This window comes from Gymnoscopelus microlampas (assembly GCF_963454915.1).
Source record: "Gymnoscopelus microlampas genome assembly, chromosome: 1".
Classification (NCBI taxonomy): Eukaryota; Metazoa; Chordata; class Actinopteri; order Myctophiformes; family Myctophidae; genus Gymnoscopelus; species Gymnoscopelus microlampas.
The window spans coordinates 40,256,955-40,278,846 of NC_139962.1; the positions used below are offsets into that span (position 1 = coordinate 40,256,955).

General features: G+C 40.2%; 1 protein-coding gene across 2 annotated transcripts; it reads left to right on the plus strand.

Annotated features, from left to right (window-relative positions):
• Nucleotides 1-4,644: 4,644 nt before the first annotated feature.
• ankdd1a (ankyrin repeat and death domain containing 1A) lies at nucleotides 4,645-21,855 on the plus strand. 2 transcript variants are annotated; one of them, XM_084063866.1, is made up of 16 exons: nucleotides 4,645-4,747; nucleotides 5,169-5,366; nucleotides 6,201-6,304; nucleotides 6,882-6,980; nucleotides 7,373-7,471; nucleotides 7,626-7,730; nucleotides 14,729-14,827; nucleotides 15,062-15,160; nucleotides 15,399-15,497; nucleotides 15,657-15,755; nucleotides 17,170-17,268; nucleotides 17,686-17,784; nucleotides 18,379-18,474; nucleotides 18,580-18,781; nucleotides 19,499-19,630; nucleotides 19,827-21,855. In XM_084063866.1, exons 2-16 carry the CDS (start codon nucleotides 5,333-5,335, stop codon nucleotides 19,886-19,888), a joined length of 1,527 nt encoding a protein of 508 aa, XP_083919992.1. In that variant the 5' UTR covers nucleotides 4,645-4,747; nucleotides 5,169-5,332; the 3' UTR covers nucleotides 19,889-21,855. The 2 variants fall into 2 exon arrangements, with proteins under 2 accessions (XP_083919992.1, XP_083919993.1); XM_084063867.1 differs by lacking the exon at nucleotides 14,729-14,827.
• The last annotated feature ends 37 nt before the right edge of the window (nucleotides 21,856-21,892 follow it).

Sequence of the window (21,892 nt, forward strand, 5' to 3'; positions counted from 1 at the left end):
ATGTAACAAAAGATACTGATGTCACGGTCAGTCGGTGGACAACATGCACTGATGTCAGACACAAACAGAAACCGTTGTCTAACTACGCAGGCCGTTGTAGAGGCACACTATGTCCCTTTTATGCACAAATATGGAGTTCCGTGTTAGTCATACCCAAATATGGAGTCCAGGCCAGACTATGACGTCAGTAGTACTATTACGACATATTGATGACATCAGACCACTCTATTGGCCTCTGATGGTAGATCGGTGGACAACACATGCATAGAGTTTCAAGTTACAATGGGTTCATATAGGAAGGGGAGTTTGAAGTTGGTTGGTTGGATGGTTCATCCCTGATGTCATCAGTAGGCCCATATATGGGCATATTGCATCTGTGGTTCTAGACAACCGGATCTCCATGTATGCCTATATATGGGCATATCGGTCAGATTGGTGATTCTGGACAACTGCCTATCCAACCGACTCAAGACAGGGCACCACACTCCCTCTGGTCCTCAGCAATGAAGTCGATCGGTCGGGTGGTTCACGCATTTATAGTAGTAAAACATTTAAATAATGATTATTATGTATTTATTTTCCCAAAGCATTATAAAAATGTGCTCATCTAAAAGTGCTTTGCATCATGTGACACAGTCTTACAATGAAGTATATTAAATGCATAAGAAAAAACATAATAGACTTTGTGGTACAACCTGGTTTCTGTTCTTGTAATTTGTTAGTCTACAACACTGTCTGCAGAAATACATATGGCTGCAGCCTGTGACACATTATGGTTAACAGTTACTGGTGACTGGCCCACCCACGGAGGGAGGAGGGGAGGTGACAAAGTTGAATTTAACTTCTTCAAATCCAGAGAAGAAACTTTGTACAACTATAGCCTTAAATGTTGACAATATGTTTTATGTTAGGACAAACTATGTAAAGTCTATTTAGTTTTCCTCTTGACTTCCCTAAAACAAATGAGCTCTATGTTTTTTTGAGTGGTGCCAACCACTCCTATATCTGACTTTGTCTGTGTGTCCGGGTGTATGTCCAATAAACAAACATTGATGACAACATCAATACGGGGCTCATCAAAGGCACCACTCTCTTCACACAGGGTGCGATTTTTTACTTTTAATCTGGACCTGAAACATTTTAGTACCCATAGCAACGTGCCCTTTAAAACTATACACCCACAACACTATGATTTTTGAATGTGGCTTGATGCTGTGTTTTTAAACAAGATATAAAGAAACTTGAAACTTGAAAGTGTTTCATCACCAAGTCAATGCCATTTCCAGTCCATTGTACCTTCATTCTTATATAATCTTCATGGTTCAATTTGTACACTCTCAGAGTTAAATGAACACTGAGACTAGTTTTGGTGTGTAATAGCCACCAGGCAGATAGTTCCACTGTCTGCTCCTGTTAAGTCTATCTGGTTGACTGTGAGGCTACTGTATAATTTGCATGTTTGAGTAGGGCTCCCTCTTGTGGAGCAGTGTGCTCTAGGCCAGTGGTTCTCAACCTGCGGTCGGGACCCCCAGGGGGGTCCCCACATGATTTTTGGGGGTCCCCAAATGACAGTAAAGTGACAATTTATGGACTTTTTAAAGACCTTTTTAATAAACCTTTACTACCTTTTACCCATTACTGCATCAAAAGTAATCAACAAACTAAACTATAAAAACTGGTCAAACATTGGCCAAATTGTCAAATAATATAAGAGGATTTTGGGGGGGGGAATAGACGATCTACAGCTCACAACGCCTCGCAACCATAGACTGTATAAGCTCGCAACACGGGCCGTTGTGAGCTTGTTAGCTATTTTCACTATGTTTATCTGTAGAACCGAGTCAAAGTAAATGTAATGCCTCAACTCCTACAATTCCAAGTGCTTGTCAGGGTGGGGGTCCCTAGTTCAAATATGATTATTTTGGGGGGTCCCCTGTTCAAATATGATTATTTTGGGGGTCACGGCCTGAAAGATTGAGAATCGCTGCTATAGGCTCTGGTCCAGGCTCTAGAATAGATGGATCTTTTATGCCACCATTACAATCTAATCAGCATCTGAAAAATGTCCATCTTAAGTTGAAAGTAGTAGTACTAGTTATTATGTGTATGGACAAAATCCACCATGCCTACCATCTCTGTAAACTTAAAGATCTTACTGTACCTAACAGACATATAGTATTTTTACGTAGACCTGGCTATAACCAATATACTGTTGACAGACTGTACATTATATTCATACATGCAAATTGTTCATAGTCTTTATCAATTAATTAATATGTTATGGTCTATAGACAGTATATATTCACTGTATTCATGCATTCATTCATATATATATTCCTTGCTGATTGTGATTGTTGACTGTATATTAATGTATATACATATATTCATTTTTGATAGATAGTACATATATTCATACTTGCGTTCATTGTTGATAGACTGTAGATAGACTGTATATAATTCATTCATCCATTCATGTTTATTGCTGATACTACATACAGTATATTCATTCATTCATTGTTGGTATGACAGTGTTGATAGATAGGCTACTCACTCATTCATACACTCATTGTTAATGGCCTGTACATATTCATTCATTAAGTTCATTGCTGATAGACTGTATCTAGTGAATACAAGAAGACTCACCTCAAGACAAACTCACCTCAACTGAAAAAGGAATACTCACCTCGGGGGTAGGAACAGTCACCCCGGGGGGTGGGTAAACTCACCTCAGGACCTGAGAAAACTCACCTCGGAACACTCACCCCGGGGGTAGGAACACTCACCCCGGGGGTAGGAAAACTCACCCAGAAAAACTCAATGGTGTAATGTACAGTGAGTTTTTGTTTTGTGGGTGGGTTTAACCTTTCCCCTCTACACCAAGTCTGTATGTTTAAAAAAGGCACATCTACCGGCTTGTGAGCTTTCCTTTTTCACAGAATGCTTTCATAATGAGACACGTTTAATCCATACTGGATTAAATTCTGTCTTTGAAGGTATAGAATTACCAAATTATGTTGTTCAATGATATATTTGTGTTTAAAATACACACACACACACACACACACACACACACACACACACACACAAAGAGTAAGGCATCAAAATGTACCAAAAGTAATATTTCTAAAAACTAAAGTTCTCAAACAATGCATGTGTGCAATGCAATGTTCTATGCTGTTATCATTTATACCAGCAAAGTAGTAGGTAACTAAATATCCTAGGTAAAAATAGGGAAAAGTGTTTAATGCATGTTTTACAATAGTGAAATGTATATCTAATAGTAACTAAAGTTCAATAATGCTTACAATAGTGAAATGTATATCTAATAGTAACTAAAGTAACTAAAGTTCAATAATGCTTACCAAAAGCTTTTCTCACAAATGTGTTCACACAGAAAACAAAACATTATACCTGTGTTTTACCTTCACTGGAGTTTTTCTTCATTTTTCTCTGTTAAGTAAGTATTTGTTTGCATTATACACATTGGAATGTTCACTTTTCTGATGAAATCTACCTTGTATTTAAAGCACTTTAATTAGCTAAATGTAATTTAACAACATACATTGACATTGGAATGTTCATTTCTCTGGGTTCCTACCTTTGTTTGTTTGTTTGTTTGTTTGTTTGTTTGATGGGGGCACAGGAGTGAAGGGGAGGAGGGGGGTTGACCACTTAACACTAATATCCCATTCCACTTAATGATTCATTGTTTGATATCTAATAGGTGGATGGGGCAAGGTGTGGAGCTGGAGACACATAGCAAATGACCATGCTATTTGCTATTTGCATTCCTTGTTCACTTTTCTGATGAAATCTACCTTTCATTCATTCTGTGAAAATGGAAAGCTCACATTATGAAAGCATTCTGTGAAAATGGAAAGCTCACAAGCCGGGAGATCTACCTTTTTACCTTTTCTGATGAAATCTACCTTGTATTTAAAGCACTATTTAAAGCACTTTATTAATTCTATACCTTCAAAGAAAGAATTTAATCCAGATATGGATTAAACATCATTATGAAAGCATTCTGTGAAAATTGAAAGCTCACATTATGAAAGCATTCTGTGAAAATGGAAAGCTCACAAGCCGGTAGATCTACCTTTTTTTAAACATTGGGGTGAGTATTCCTACCTCTGAGGTGAGTCTTCCGAGGTGAGTTTTCTCAGGTCATGGGGTGAGTGTTCCTACCCCCCGAAAATCTTGGGGGTGAGTATTCCTACCTCTGAGGTGAGTCTTCCGGGGTGAGTATTCCTACCTCTGAGGTGAGTTGGTTTTGAGGTGAGTCTTCTTGATACCCTATCGAATGGCTCAGAGCCTCTTGACCAAAAGCCTATATCTCCCACTTGGCTAGCACCCCCCAGTGCTTCCTGGACTTTCACCAGTAAATCCCGTATTTCTCCGAACATGTACAAATGCAAAATATACGGTACTTACCCAGTGGCCCCAAATGTTAACTCAGCATTCGGAGTCTTTGTGCACTGTATTAGTCCATATTTGTCAATAGATATGTGTTTTAATACCTGTCTGTACCTGAACGCCGTTTTTACCCCCCTCGTTTACTTCCTGTTTACATTGAGTGTAATTCCGGTTTTCACCGGATGCACCCCGTCACTACCGCTCATTGAGGAATTACAGGGAATTTCAGCAGAATCCGACACGGACGGGATTAAAGCACATCTATTGAAATATACGGACTAATACAGTGCACAAGGGTTCCGAATGCTGAGTTAACATCCGGGGCTACAGGGTCAGCACTTAATATGTTTTTTTGTGGAGAAGTACGGGCTTTCCGCGCGGATGTCCAGTGGTGAAGCCCAAGACTATCATAGATACGAAAGTAAAAGTCAGACTCGATAAAATACATCTGTGATAGTCTTGATCCAAGGCTAGAGAGCCTACACATTGTTCAGATATAGGCATGCATAGCCTGCCCTACACCCACTGATATAATCGAAACAAATGTTGTCTCAACTTTGTTGTGGCTAGCCACCTGCATTTCCCTCCAGGCCAGGGATCAATAAAATCAGAACACATACGTTTGACAGATAGATTGGGCTAATACGCACTCTACCATAAGGCTGGTGTATAGCATCTCATGCTATGATAACAGTCTATCATCATTAATCTCTCTCTCTCGCTCTCTCTCATATATTTGCCCTACATTCTAGATGAATGTGGGCTGGACCGTCTCAGGACTGGAGTCAGAAGCAACTCACCCGGATGTGCGATCCTCAATGACTGCTTGCGAAGAATAATTAAACATCCAGATGAAATGTGATACACGCCAATATGAATGACCTGGTGTCTGCTTTGAAATTAAAACACTGACAGAATGGAGGACGATCTGGCGTCGGAAGACGATATCTGTAAGTGATTTGCGTTTTCTTCTAAATGTCTAGCCTACTGTTCTGAACTGAACGGCTCAGCGCGATAGATCCGTTAGTTAGACTACAGTATAAATAATATTGTAGTGATTTTCTTTCTTTTATCAAATAGGCGTGACATAATGATCTTATTGCAGAAATGTTCTGATTGTTTTATTTTCATGGAGGATTTAGACATTTAGAAAACCTTTCCTATATGCAAAAAAAAACACTAACTATGCTTTCTATGACTCCTGTGAGCAAAATATTGATTAGGTTACCTTCAGTCAAGTTAATGAAATCAATTAGAGTAGGGCTTGGCTAATTAAAAGGCAGCGCTAATCATGGCTTACTATTATTATATAAGAAATACTCTGTAAGCTTTCCAAGTGAGCTGAATGGCTGTTCATGGAGATTAAATCGGCATGACAGTATCAGGCTTAATTTAGCATAATAGCCTTGAGCAGGTTAAACTTGTCGGGTTGAGACAACATCATCAGCAAACAATAAGGCCAGTTCAGTAGTCGCAGGGGAAAGCAGGTGGCAGATTATATTTTATGATATAAAACTACAATAAAAAAAGAATGTGAATCAATAAAGTAGTGGCAATAAAGTGGGGTCCATGGAGCCCAGCCCATGATTCCTTGAGTCTGTTAGAGTGTACAAATGGAACCAAATTATTTGGTTTCATTTGTACACTCCCAGGGGGTCCTTGAAATTAAACATTTGAGAACCGCTGGTCCCGACCCCCAGTTTTGGAACCACTGAAGTAGGGGGCTATGACTCTGGTTCCATTCAGCAGGGACTGACCCATGCTCTCTGTCTGACAATATCCAGTGCTTCGGTCAGAGAAGGACTTCCATGATGCAGCAAAGAGGGACGATGTACACAAAATGCAAGAGTTGATGAAGAAGGGCGTGGATGTCAAAGCAAAAAATAAAGTGAGTTTCTGAGCGTGAAGATACACAATAGACTAGACTTTTTCCCCCCCCGAAAATGTTCTTAGGCACTTGATGGATTTAAGTTATTTTCTCATCATAAGCCTTTAATATATTTTTTATATATTTTCATTTCGTTTTTTATGAATTGATGCACTGATGACTATCATGGCACTTTGTTCATTGGAGAACATAGACTCTACTCTATTGTCTGTGCACGCACGCACACGCACACACACACACACACACACACACACACACACACACACACACACACACACACACACACACACAAAGCATCAGTCTACCTCAGTGCATCGTTGAAAATACCCTGCCAGCCAGCATTGCTTTTGTTACTGATTGAGCAAAGGAAACACTCCATTTTGTCCCTGGGAACAGGATATGACTCCAGAAAGTCCATGGTTGTGTTGAAAGCCCTGGCATCAGTGTCGCTTCCCTCCGACAAACTAATAAGAACCTGGAGTCTCTTGTTAACCGTTTCTCTGTCTGTCTGTCTGTCTGTCTGTCTGTCTGTCTGTCTGTCTGTCTGTCTGTCTGTCTGTCTGTCTCTCACTCTCAGATAGATCGTAAGGCTCTGCACTGGGCAGCTGGAGCTGGGAATGTACATGCACTTCGTTTTCTCCTGGACCATGACACAGATGTGGATGAAGGGGACAGCGTATGCTCTCTCACACATACACATACACATACACATACTGTACACATACACATACACATACACATACACATACACATACACATACACATACACATACACATACACATACACATACACATACACACACATGCGTGCGGCCTGCACACCAGGCGGCGAGAAAGCTCCGCTGGATTAGAGGCCCCAGGACACTGCACTAGTAGATATTGTTTGAGTGCCTTCATATTTTGTCCGCCTGTTGTAGCCTGTGTAACTCCCATTGTTGTGCACTGTGTCTGTTTTAATTTAGAATTGAAACCGGTTTTGTTTAACAGGTTACGGTTAATAACAGGTTATTATGTAGCCTATACATATGAGATTCATACACATGTTTGAATTCACCATTTCCCACACAGTTTGGAATGAATGCACTGCTTCTAGCATCCTGGTTTGGTCACCTAAAGATCCTGCAGATTCTCGTGTCCTGTGGTGCACAGCTCAGCTGTGAAAACAAAGTAAGATCTGCCCCCAGCACCATTCCAATAGAGTTACTGCATTATTGGCTTGATTATATCTATTGTGTATTGAAAAAAAAATCTAATCACTAACATTTTAACCGTGTGTGTGTGTGTGTGTGTGTGTGTGTGTGTGTGTGTCTGTGTGTAACAGAATGGTCTGAGCATGCTGCATTGTGCTGCCCAGCGAGGCCACATTAGAGTGCTGGAGTTCATCATGGAGGATCTGGAGGATATTCACATAGACAGAGTAGACAAGGTGACTGTCTGCCACACACACACACACACACACACACACACACACACACACACACACACACACACACACACACACACACACACACACACACACACACACACACACACACACACACACACACACACACACACACACACACACACTGGAGGGTGGAATTAATGGAATGCTCTATTGTCAAATTGTCATCTCCCAAATCTCATTGCCAATTCCCCATGTGTACTGTGTTCCCTACGTTGCATGCCTCCAATGATACACATGAAGTCGCCAGTCGCCAGTTCTTTTCACCTGACAGTGAGGAGTTTCACCAGGAGATAGTGCAGTGGCAAGGACACAATCCCTGCCGACTTCCCAATCTCAAACACTGACATTGTGTTCATTGAAGCGCCCGGCCAAGCCGGAGGGCAAGTGCTTTTACCTCTGTGCCATCTGGACACCTCAGTGTGGCTTTCCATTGGTTGCCTATATAGAGCACAGGATTTTGCCGGGGGGGGGGGGGGGGGGGGGGGGGGGGGGACGAAAAGGAAAAAAGAAAAAACACATAATAATAATTAGTATTATTATTAATAAAATTATTATTAACCACTTTCAACCTGGTTTCCCTATTTTGGGTGTGTCATTAATTCCAGAATCCAGAAATCCACACAAATATTCAAAAATGTTCTAAATCTTCCAAAATAGCTAAATATAGACTATCTACAAGCTTGTACATTTTCACAATTTTCTAGTTTGTTTGATTTTAAGCCATTTTGTAATAGGGGGTTCGCAGCCAGTAGTGATGGCTATTTGGGGGTCCTTGGCATGGAAATGTTTGGGAAACCCTGATATAGAGAGCATTGATGGACTTAGCACCATGAAGCAAGGGATAATGCATACGGAGGTAGTCATTATTGAAATTTAAAGCCCGACAGGGCGATTAACCAGCGAGGCGCAGCCGAGGTGGTTAATCGCCCTGAAGGGCTTTAAATTTCAATAATGACTACCTCCCCATGCATTATCCCGCTTATTACACGGCTACTTAATAAATACATAAATACATTTACCCAAAAGTAACAACAAAACGAAGTATTTCCTTGCTTACGGCAATGAAAGTATTCCATAAGTATTGGGCTGGGCGGACAAGTTCGCCTCGCAAAAACAAATGACGAAATGGAAAAAAACTCGCCCCAAAACACACTCGCCCCCCATTCTATTTACTGCCGATTTGCCTGTAATACCGCCGGATTTGCCCCGGGGCGACTGTTTTGGGGCGAGCGTTTTGGTATTCCCCCGTTGTTGTGCCACGATAAACAAGGAAGCGCAGTGGATCAAATAGAATGACTTCTCGGTTATTGCATCGTCTATTTCTCACTTCAAATGTTTTCAAAAACATTCTTGAGAGCAACGTTTAGTTGTAAATGACATTGTTTGTTTGTTTACATGGCTGTCATGTTGGATAAAGCATATAACCAAGCAGCACAGGTTGACATGAGCAGGTGTTCTGAGTCTCTGATTACACAGCGGTCCGTTATAGAGCTCATCGGTCATTATCCAGAAATAATGACCGATGACTGACCAATCAGAATCGAGCATTCAACCAAGCCGTGTAATAAGTAATGATAATTACTCCTACCGATAAAGTAGGAAAAACAGGACTTCTTTAAGTCTCTGTTATAGGAAACTCTTCCTCCCCAACTCCCCAAACACAAGGACAATAATATAGCTGCAAGCAGCGATAATACGGGGCCAGTGAATAGAGAGAGAGAGAGACAGACATGGAAACGGAATAGATTGAAGAGAGAGAGAGTGACATGGAAACAATAGATTGATGAGAGAGAGAGATGGAAACATAATGGTTTGATTGGACATCTCAACCTACTGCCATTAACAGGATTCGAACTCTCAACCTTCAGACTAATAGGCTGCAACACTACCTATAGTGCTATAGCTTTGTCCAGGCTGATATTGTCTGTTGAAGATCATAAACCCTTCTTTCATGAACCAAGCCCCTGTTTCACTAACACTAAGATCACTCGTTCACAAACCATTTACCAATGAAGAAATTGTACATCTCCTCAGAACCAAAACTAGTGAAAGTAGCCGATCTACAAGCTCACAAACCATGAAAAGTTGTGAGATTGTAGATCAGCTATTTTCAGAATGAAGTATGTCATACGTTGAAAAAAACGTACTCTCAAATAAGCATTTCAGGTTATCTTTACCATTTGCACATGTATTCATTGATACAGTCATGTTGTTTGCAATTCAACTTAAATTAAGTCTGCATCAAGTGAGGCTTGAACTGGCGACCTTGAGATTGTGAGGCATTCATTTAAGGGAGACGCCATTGGCCCAACAGACAAGTAACTGTGAAAAAGGAGATCACACAGATGATACAGTTTCACGCAAATAGCTGAAAAATCCTGGGTTTAAGTGTTTTTCAAACTGCTCAAAATTGCGGACAATCTAAGGGCGGAACTTACTGGTCAAAGCGATAGATGTGTTCCTCATGAGTCAAGGCACAAGTGTAAGCAAGTTTCACGACTTTCGGCCAAACGAGGCATGACTTTTGCCTGTTTAAAGTTTGCATTTTCAAAAAATTGCTATAGCGCCAATTGGAGTGAGATTGGTTTCAGTGATATTTGGAATGACTCTCTACATTACTGCAACGTTTCAAAGAAATGTGAGTCTTGCATGTATGTGTTAGGGGCAGATGAATAATTTTCATAAAACTGCAATAGTTAAAATCTATTTCCTCCTGGGATTTTTGAGTAATCTGCACAAAACATTTTACACATGAACTTAGGACCTTTGCCGACAAAACAAAAGCGGCGGATTTTCCATAAGTGAAAAAATGCAGAAGTTATGAGCCAATGGCTGTTTTTCATATAATTCAAAATGGTGGGCGATCTAAAGGTCAGAGGTCAAAAGTCAGACCACGAAAGTTGTCGGGCATGAAGAGACGCATGTGTGTATCGAAGTTTCATGGTTGTAGGTCAAACAGGGCATGAGTTGTACCTGTTCAAAGTTGGCACTTTCAATTGAGTGCTATAGCGCCACCCTTTGACGAATGAGTGTGAGAATTCTTTCTTGGTAGTTTTTCATGAGCATCTACCATATGGCCGAGTTTCGTAAAAAGCGTATGCACGGTTAAGCCAGAACTGGCAAAAACAAGTATTTTTCAAACTGCTCAAAATTGCGGAAAATCTAAGGGCGGAGCTTAATGGTCAAATCGATACGTGTGTTCCTCATGAGTCAAGGCACATGTGTAAGCAAGTTTCACGACTTTCGGCCAAACGAGGCATGACTTATGCCTGTTTAAAGTCTGCCTTTTAAAAAAATTGCTATAGCGCCCCCTTTTGGCCAATTGGAGTGAGATTGGTTTCAGTGATATTTGGAATGACCCTGTACATTTCTGCAAAGTTTCAAATAAATGTGAGTCTGCATGTATGTTTTAGGCACAGATGAATAATTTTCATAAAAATAGTTAAAATCTATCTCCTCCTGGGATTTTTGAGCAATCTGCACGAAACGTTTAACACTTGAACTTTGGACCACTGCCTACAACAAATTCCAACGGATTTTCCATTAGTGAAAAAATGCAGAAGTTAGGAGCCAATGACTGTTTTTCATATAATTCAAAATGGTGGGCGATCTAAAGGTCAGAGGTCAAAAGTCAGACCACGAAAGTTGTCGGGCATGAAGAGACGCATGTGTGTATCGAAGTTTCATGGTTGTAGGTCAAACAGGGCATGAGTTGTACCTGTTCAAAGTTGGTACTTTCAATTGAGTGCTATAGCGCCACCCTTTGACGAATGAGTGTAAGAATTATTTCTTGGTAGTTTTTCATGAGCATCTACCATATGGCCGAGTTTCGTAAAAAGCGTATGCACGGTTAAGCCAGAACTGGCAAAAACAAGTATTTTTCAAACTGCTCAAAATTGCGGAAAATCTAAGGGCGGAGCTTAATGGTCAAATCGATACGTGTGTTCCTCATGAGTCAAGGCACATGTGTAAGCAAGTTTCACGACTTTCGGCCAAACGAGGCATGACTTATGCCTGTTTAAAGTCTGCCTTTTCAACAAATTGCTATAGCGCCCCCTTTTGGCCAATTGGAGTAAGATTGGTTTCAGTGATATTTGGAATGACCCTGTACATTTCTGCAAAGTTTCAAATAAATGTGAGTCTGCATGTATGTTTTAGGCACAGATGAATAATTTTCATAAAACTGTAATAGTTAAAATCTATCTCCTCCTGGGATTTTTGAGCAATCTGCACGAAACGTTTAACACTTGAACTTTGGACCACTGCCTACAAAAAATTCCAACGGATTTTCCATAAGTGAAAAAATGCAGAAGTTAGGAGCCAATGACTGTTTTTCATATAATTCAAAATGGTGGGAGATCTAAAGGTCAGAGGTCAAAAGTCAGAGGGTGAAAGTTGTTCAGCATGAGGAGACGCATATGTGTATCCAAGTTTCATGGCTGTAGGTCAAACAGGGCATGAGTTGTACCTGTTCAAAGTTGGCATTTTCAATTGAGTGCTATAGCGCCACCTTTGGACGAAAGATTGTGAGAATTATTTCTTGATAGTTTTTCATGACCATCTACCATATGGCCGAGTTTCGTAAAAAGCGACTGCACGGTTCAGCCAGAACTGCGAAAAGTGGCAGAAGAAGAAGAGACAGAATACTGCCAATAACAAGGTCCAGAGCTGAGCTCTGGCCCCGTAATAATGTCGTCGCTGTCTGGCAGAAACCTTGTATGTTGATGTTTAAACTTTGTATGTTTTTTTTTGCTAATTTATGCACTACATCATCATATAAGAGTGTTGCACAAAAGTAGTGAAAATAGCAGATGTTGCAATGCATTGTGAGCTTGGCTATTTTCACTTTTAAAAGTAAGTAGTATCCTCAGGGCATCATTGTATGCCACCTTAAGCCTCCACATGCTACCCTTCTTGTATGTGCATTGTGCACCACAGGAAAGCTGTATACATGGAAGTGCAAAATGCTTTAAAAAGTGCACACTTCACAGGATCAGAACACATACAGCAGCATATTGGCCTGGGCATAAAGTATGCGGCACTGCCTAGAGATATCTCTATCATCATGGAGATTGTCAGTAAAAATGTGGCCAAGGTACTTGATTTCCTGGCACACAGATAGACGACTGTCACATAGGTGAAAGGCTGGGAAAGCCAATTTCTTGTCCTCAAGGCTTCTCACTATCATGACACTACTATTATGAATTATGTCATGATTATCCTACTATAATTCTAGTAACCTCTGTGCGTTTGTAGTGGTGGTGGTGGTGAAGCTACCCGGTTCTCCCCACTGGCTGGACCAATTGCTCTGATTTTGCACACAGCCATTGACCATTACCATCTGAACTTAACTGTGAAGCCCGTTTTTCAATTTCATCAAATCTCAGCTTCTTATTAGCGTTTTTGTGTCAAACACTGTCGCCATGGTTACGGGGCTGCCCAGCTATGGGACGAACTGCCTCCCGGGTTGCCAGATCATGTGCGCATATCCCCCCACGCATGCGTCGACCGGGTATGGTCTAGTTGCCATAATTTGAGCAAACTTTCAATAGCTGCTGTAACCCTCCACTGTGTGGACTTAAAACGACCAGGTCATCAGCGTACATAAGGTGATTGATGATAGAGTTACCTATAAGACAGCTCGTATTGCACTTAATTCAATGGATAGATCATTCATGTAAACGTTGAATAAAACAGGAGACAAAATCCCCCCTTGTCGTACACTATTGACAACAGAAAAATGGGCAGATGTAACATTACCCCATTTAACCTGCATTTTCTGATTTGCATACCAAAACACCAGTATACGCACAATATGTTTAGGTATGCCTCTATCAAGCAACTTCTGAAACAGTTTGTAGTGGTTAATCTTGTCAAAAGCTCGAGACGCATCAATAAAGCATAGGAAGGCAGTGGAATCATGGCTACTGTAGCTGGCAATCAATTCTTTAAGTCTGTGCCATGTTTCTTTTAAATCCATACTGGTTATCTGCAGTCAAGACAAACATTTCAAGGCGCACAAGCATGATTCTTTCCAAAACTTTGGAGAGGATGCTGGCCAGAGCGATAGGTCTATAGTTATCAATGCTGTTTAGTTTACCTGCCTTGTCTTTAAGGACAGGCATTAATTGTACAGAGGTGATTGACTCTGGAAGGACACCATGACCCAACAGACCTGTAAAACACATCAAACTGTTTTGGATATACAAGGTTTCCGCCAGACAGCAACAGTGTGTACTTTATGGAGATATGAAGTATGACACGCCCTTTGTACACACTAATACTGAGCCAGAGGAAACAAAGTACAGTAGAAAAATAAATAAGATGTGATCTGTCTACTAAATATTAAATATTGACATTTGTTTGAAGATGTAGTCATAGATCATTTCTGTGCAAGTCTACAAGTCTTTTCTAAAATATTTCGGAATGGAAACCCTCTTATTCTGAGGCCCGAGTAAGATAACTGGTCTGTATTAATTTCCCAAGGGACAGGGGTTCCCAACTTCTTTGGTGCCTTCCCAGGACCAAAAATCAAAAATACATAATAAATGAATCAGTTAAAACATGATGAAAATAGCTGAGCTATTTTCACTATTTTGGAAAATTATTTCTCTGAATATCTGAAGAATTATTATTATTATTTTTATCAAAAACCTTTTGGGAAAAGAAAATTGTAGGAAAGGTCCATGATGACAGTCTCACGTAGCCAGACAACTATTCCACAATCTCCGAATGCTACTGTATATACTGTAAGCATTTCAAAATTCAACAGTCTGGCTCACGAGACTAATGATGACACAAATTAGGTTGTGAGTCATAACCTGAGTGAGTCATAATGTTTGGTAAAACTGCTATAGGACACGTGTACACCATATGTATCCCATGTAATATAGATGTTATGAGAAACTGTCATAGGAACTGTCAAAACACTCACTTTGTGAACCATGTTTTCTGTGTAATTGTTACACTCTGGTCAGATGGGGAAGACAGCGTTTCACCTTGCAGCTGAACACGGGCAACTGGAAGTGGCGGATTTTCTTATTGGAATGGGCTGTACACATGGCCTCAAAGACAATGTAAAGAGGCATCCACGCACAAGCACATACACACACACACACACACCCCGCATGCACGCACACATGTGCGCACACAATCACTAGCATGCATGCATACATGCATGCGCGTGCGCGCGCGCACACACATACACACACACACACACACACACACACACACACACACACACACACACACACAAACATGTGTGGGGTATATATATATATAATCTTTCTAACTTTCTAACTGGGATACAGGTGGAGAATACTGCCCTGCATCTGGCAGCGAAGTACGGACACACAGACGTACTGCAAAAGATTGTGGACACTGGGATAGACATTGATGAGAGAAATATTGTGAGTGGAGTGGATTAGTGTTCCTACATGTTAACATTTATAGACAGGTTTAGTTTTTTCAATGTGCATACATAGAACCCAGACCATGTCACTCTTTAACAATTAAGGTAAAGTTAAATGCTAACATGACAGAATTATAGCTGAAACAGGACATATTGATAACACAAATTATATACAGTAGTTCAATGTTATTACTTGGAACAAACTGCCAAGTATTCAATTTGCTGTTATTTTTCAGGATGGACTCACAGCTTTGCACTTTGCAGCTGAAGGAGATCACTATGACAGTGTCAGACTACTGGTGGAGATCTGTTGCAACATTAATGCATTAACTAATGTAAGGATTGTTTATTTACACTGCTGTATTGTATAGACATATAACCATACAAGACAAACAACAGAGATTTATAACTATAACATTATGCATAATATTTCTCATCGCTTTGAAGAGTTTGGATTGCAACCTGTCATATCATTGTTTTGCTAATGTCTGCAGAAGAACAAGAATGCTCTGCATTATGTGGCCCAGCATGGCTTTGACAAACTAGCCATTTTGCTGCTAGAGGCAGAAATCAACACGGACACTGTAGACACTGTAAGTAGAATGTGATGTAACTGATTTCGTCCTAGTTTAGAGTAGTGGCAGTAACATTCACTGAGATCACAGGAACATTAGCATTAGCATTTGCTTCAATTAAACCTGATTATGCTTTGGCATAGTTATTTATATAGGCTATTTTCAGAGATTAATATGACTGATTATTATGCCTTATTGAATGTATGAAGTATGGAGTTTGGAAGTAGACTTTAGCCGTTTTCCTGTAAGCCATATACATTAGAGCTTACAACAATATAGGTGCACCCTGATGATGAAATACTGTGCATCGCACCATGGAAATAGGGGCATATACAGTACAGATTCATCTTGGTCATGTGAATAGTAAAGCCTCTGTACTTCTTAGATGGATTCCACTTCACTTTCATAAATAATTTCAAACTTGCAGGATCTACTGCAATGTAGTGGGACCTGAAACCATCACGTTTTACCATCTCTGTTGTTCCTCTGAAGGTAGCATGATGCACTACAGTAAATGGTCTACATTTATTGTGCCAATATATCAGAATCAGAAAACACATTATTATCTAATAACTCTTAACCAAGGATGAGTTTATAACACAATTACATAACACAATTAACACGCAATGATACAGTAGGTGACAAATCAAGTAGCCTACCTGAGTGCAGGGGGGCAATGACAAGCAGTTATCTACGGTTTCATCCAAACGCGTTCATGTTGCTGATAGATGACCAAAATAAAAAATCCTGTGGGCACATCCGTTTGATTGTTGATTAATGTAGCTTCCTCCAGTATCTTTGCTTGTAGATAGTATAGGCTGTTAGCTATCAGCCACCAGTTTAGTTTGTCAGGAATACAGAAAACATGAAAACTACTGGACATTATCGCTAGGTAGAGGCTTTTATTTTTTGTGTCCAGGAAACAGAGTAGAAGTTCATATGAGTTGAAACGTATTGCAAGTCGGTGCAGTCATAAATATACTGATCACTCAGTACACAGGGATAACATTTTAGCTAAAATGTCCTCCTATTCTGTTTGTGTGTATGTCTCATAGCAAAACAACTTGAGAACAGATGGGTTTTCATGAAACTTGATGGGACTGATCAATAGGCTGCCCAAAGTGGATGATTGTTTTTATATTTAATTTTGAATCACCCCCTGGCGAGGGGAGATATTATTGTGCTTATGAGCTTCAGCGCCACTTGTGAACCAGTAGGTGTCCACTGACACCAGGATTGAAATGGCTCAATGGGAGAGTAGGGAGACCACCTCCAACCACTGCAGATGTGCTAGTTATATGATTGACGTGATCGACGTTTGGACTGTAAAGCTTAAAATACTCTGTATTGTCATTAGCTTTGATATGTCTGTATGAGATCTTCCAGATAATAAGGCAAGTGCCCTGTTTAATGTGATTCATTTTCTAAACAGCAAAATACTGCACCCCTCCACATAGCTGTCTTCAACAATCACTCTGAGTTGGTACGGTTACTCATAGATGCAGACTGTGACCTGGATATCTCTGACAATGTGAGTAGAAGTTTCCATGTCAGTGGGATGTTTTATGTAACACTGTCCACTGCTTGTCTTTACTTCATGCAATGCATTTGATTTCAAATGACCAGCAAGTGGAGTATCTAAGTGCTCTGGTTTGGGAGAAAGAAGTAATGTTATGGGGTTTATCTGTGCGTGATGATTAATGTGTTTGGAAATGAAACAGTATTTACAGTACATTGGTATGAAATGTTGTTTTTCACCTAAAGAAAATCTGCTTTACAGTTGTGAAGAATGTTAGCTCTTAATGTGTCACAATTCTTGAAAAGCAGTCTTGGACATGAATGTCAACTGGCTTTAGTTTACTCTGGCACTGTGACTAGACGCCTTTGGCGAGCATGGTCAGTCAGCTGATAGGGACTGGCATGTGTCACATGATTCCTACCCACACAGAGACAGCAGACTGCTTTGCACATCGCAGCAGAGTACGGCCGCCAGGACCTGGCAGAGATGATCCTCATTGCTGGTGTTAATCTCAAACTGGTCGACAAGGTAGCTCACACACTGGAACTCAAGTTGCTAGGAAAATCTCCTATTCATTCTGCATCATTCACTCCAGCCATGTAATACACATTTGTTTAGACAAAAATAACGATTTAATCTTCCCATCACAAAGAAATGACACTTTTTGAGGGGTTGGAGAGTTGGAGAGTTTAGCATGTGAGTTCCTATCCTTGCCTCATTGTTGCCATTTATGATGTCATGAAAACATAAAAATAATCTATTATTAATTAAGATTGTCTCAGTCTGCTAATGTATACTAAGCTTTACAACCTCTAGTAAAGCTTACGGTACACGCACACATGGTACTGCCAATGACAACTTAATTTCCCTCACGGGATCAATAAAGATATATCTATGAAAAGGATATGTTATACGTTATTATCCCATTTAATTATACCGTAGTGTTTACTATACAACAGCTATACAAATTTGACATACAGTACCTTAACTCACTCTCACAACTTTACTGAAACTTGGGTGGTGTGTATTGAATGTTGTTTTTATTTCTTACAGTACAATGCAAGCTTTTTGAATGATGTAACATTACAGTCCAGCGTTTACTCACTACATTGACTTATACAGCAGGGGAAAACCTGCCTGGAAGTAGCAGCAAGAGGCGGCCATATCATCTTGGTTGACATGATCATCAAAGCAGATCGCTTTTACAAGTGGGAAAAGGCAAGTTTGCTAATCTTATTTCCTCATACAGTGTCTCAGATACAGGCTCTCAAAGAAACTGGGGGACGATTATTAAATCATTCACCTTTTTCTTCTCTATTCCAGGATCACATGGCCAGTGAGCAGGACTCATGGGAGGGGAGACAGCTGAGCTTCAAGCAGGATCACCAGCCAGAGACTCAGCACCTACGCTCTGTCCTGTATAGTCTGGCCACTAAGCACCTGTGCCGTGGGGAATGGAAGCTCCTCGCACAACACTGGGGCTTCACCGATGCACACATACGAGCTATTGAACAACAGTGGACAGGTGAGCTATGCTGACCACTTGAACATTCTTGAAAACACAAACTACATATCGCTATAGGGCAGAAACCAGCTATCACATTTTTTCAACTTTGTATTTATTTATTTATAAATCAGTGCTATTGAACACCCTTTTCGTCTGTGTGTGGGTTTTACAAATATTGAACCAATGACGTATTAAAAAGTGCTTCTGACTAAACCTCCTAATTCCATTGGATCCTCCAACTGTCGGTCAGACCACCTAACTCCAACTTTGGAGATAGTTGTTTTACTTTTGTCCATCATTGATTAGAATGACCAAGTCAGACGGAAAAATAAATCTCCACATTAATGGTCAAAAACCTCCGCACTCCACTTGAGTTGTATTTGGGAACTGATGATAATATAAGGACACATTCAAGTATCTGTCAATGTATAAAGTCACCATACCAACTTTGATGAGGCAGTGTTGTGTTGTTCTAAAAAACATTTTTTCCCCATTTCCTTAAAAGTTAATATTTTGGACAATATTCTGACTTGACCTAGAATTTGTTCATTCACTCATGCGTTCATGCCTTCCTTCCTTGCTTCCTTCCTGCCATGTTTTCCTTTGTATACTGTGGCAATTTGATATGACAAATTATGAAAATGCCACTATTTCTACATTTGTCGCAAACCAATATTTTCTCTAGAACATTTCATTATTGTACTGTGTACATGAACATTTTGCATTGTATTCTAGGTACAAAAAGCTTCAAAGAGCATGGTCATCGGTTGCTACTAATCTGGCTTCATAGGGTGGTGACCGCAGGAGAGAACCCAATCAAGGGCCTATATGAGGGGCTGATGGAAATCTCACGAACAGACCTGGCAGGTGAGTGTATGGAACTTCACTGGGAATTCATCTGGACTGTGGTAATTGTTCATTTATGTCATGCATCTACGTATCTAGTGCAAATTTGGGCAAATTGGATTCACTGAACTAGATGTGGTACTGTAGTGTAAAGTAGCATAAGGCATGTACAGATATGGGTGTTACAGATGATTACTTGTTTCCTTAAATCCACCAGAAAGCATCCGACAGAAGGCAAATGCAGACACCAGCTCTCCCAAAAAATGTTCTACAATGTGAAGAACACTGTAAATAATTGGGAATACAGCAGATACAAGATTTCAATTCACAACTGTCCTAACCTGAGCCAATGAAAACCATATGAATCAATGGCATTAACTACTTGGGGCTAACTCTTAGTTTTTGCAATTCTGTAATACATCTTATAATAATGAAATTATTTTGTTGTAATTGTTTCCATGCTTGCAATGTACAGTGATAGTAGCGAAAGCTTTTTAACATATTCTCCCTAGCTATTTTGGGTAGTCCACTAATGCTATATCTCCATTTCAAAGGGCTTTATAGACACACAATTGCAGCAAATTATTGGAACACCTGCTGTTCAAGTGTTCCTCAACCTTTCATGAACAGGATGAGTACAACACTGAACAATTTATTTTTTCTTTTCTTTTCTTGCATGTACCAGCAGCTGTGAAATGTTATTTACACAAAGTAACAAAAATCTAACGTTTTGTAAGGATTTGTATAACAGACCGTGTATTACAAGGTACTGTATTGTCCTAGTATGCACAAATGCACTCTGTTGCTAACATTCATTATTGGGTTTTGCAGACTCCGTTACCAAGAAGAGGGGGAACTATGTTTTCTTTTTCTTCTTGAACTCCCAGACCCAGATGCTTGATTTGATATAACACTACACTACACTGTAGAACAGGAGTGTGTGTGTGTGTGTGTGTGTGTGTGTGTGGATGGATGCCTGCGTGCCTCACAGGCTGTAAAGGCAGGTACACACTAGGACTTTTAAAGTGGTCGGGGAGTCATCTGATCGTTAAGCATTTCACACTACACGAGTCTCTTTCTTCAAACTCTCTGTTTCCTCTGCTCCTCTGTCATGTTATCGTTGGGGTTTTCATACCATACGATTGATCGCCGACAAGGGATCACACACTGCAGGATAGTTCTTGGTTTTTGAAATGTCTACATTTACAACCCAATCTGTGTGTGCAATTCCTCTAATAAACAGCAAATATCCTGCAGTGTGTACTAGCCCTAAGGCAGTAGCTCTTACACTCCATATTTTGGTAGATTTTGGTTTGTTAGGTTTACATTACAACACCCCTCCTTTTCCACTCATCCATGCAAATGCAAACACCCCTGATCTAACTGACCCACACCTCACATGCACTTTTTGTTAATGATTTTTTATAAAAATCTTTGTGTAGCTGTTGACAACTGTGCATGGTCTCCATCTTTTGGTGCAAACCATGAGCCAGGTTGTAACAATAGGGCTTTTTACTCTTAGGGTTAACTTTAAACTAAGCCCTCCTGGCTACAGAAAGCACAGGGATATCTTGGGGTATCCTACGTCGAGGAGGAAGATGCATGCATGTACACAGAAACCCTGGTGTGTGAAAAGGTTGTATAATTACTTCAGGTTGCCTCTTGGGCCCCCCGGTGTCCACTGAACCACTGATAAGAGATAAATGTCATTCATAACAAGTGAAATAATGTTTTTTTTATTTGTAAATGTGGTTTGATAAGTGCATAATATCAATAAAACGGAATTTAAAAAAATGTGCAATGTAGTTAATTATACATTTCCTTCCAAGCCTTATAAGAACCAGTCTGCTGGATATTATGTAACAGTACTTTGGGCCAGAGTTTTGAGTAGCTGAATGAGACTGTTTAGGAGGCTATAAACAGGCTCCTGCAACAGAATAAACCCACCCACACTAAGCATTGATCAAACATAATCCACATTAACCTATACCTGCATTTAGTCATAATACATTATTCAAAAATCAACATCAGTCAACAGACTTATGGGACAACCACTACTGGTCTGAAATGAAATAAGAGATTGTGAACTGAGGCTCAGCAATCAGATGTGCAGTGATTTCCGAGTTACAGTAATATATCAGGACCTTGTGATTTTCTCAACTGTTCAGTGGGTGACACAGCTATTGATCACAACACAAAGGACACCTGACAGGGAGGGCTAATTCTAATATTTCCCCATCAATAACCTAATTTGTTGAGTCCCTAATGATCCCCTCAGCAGTA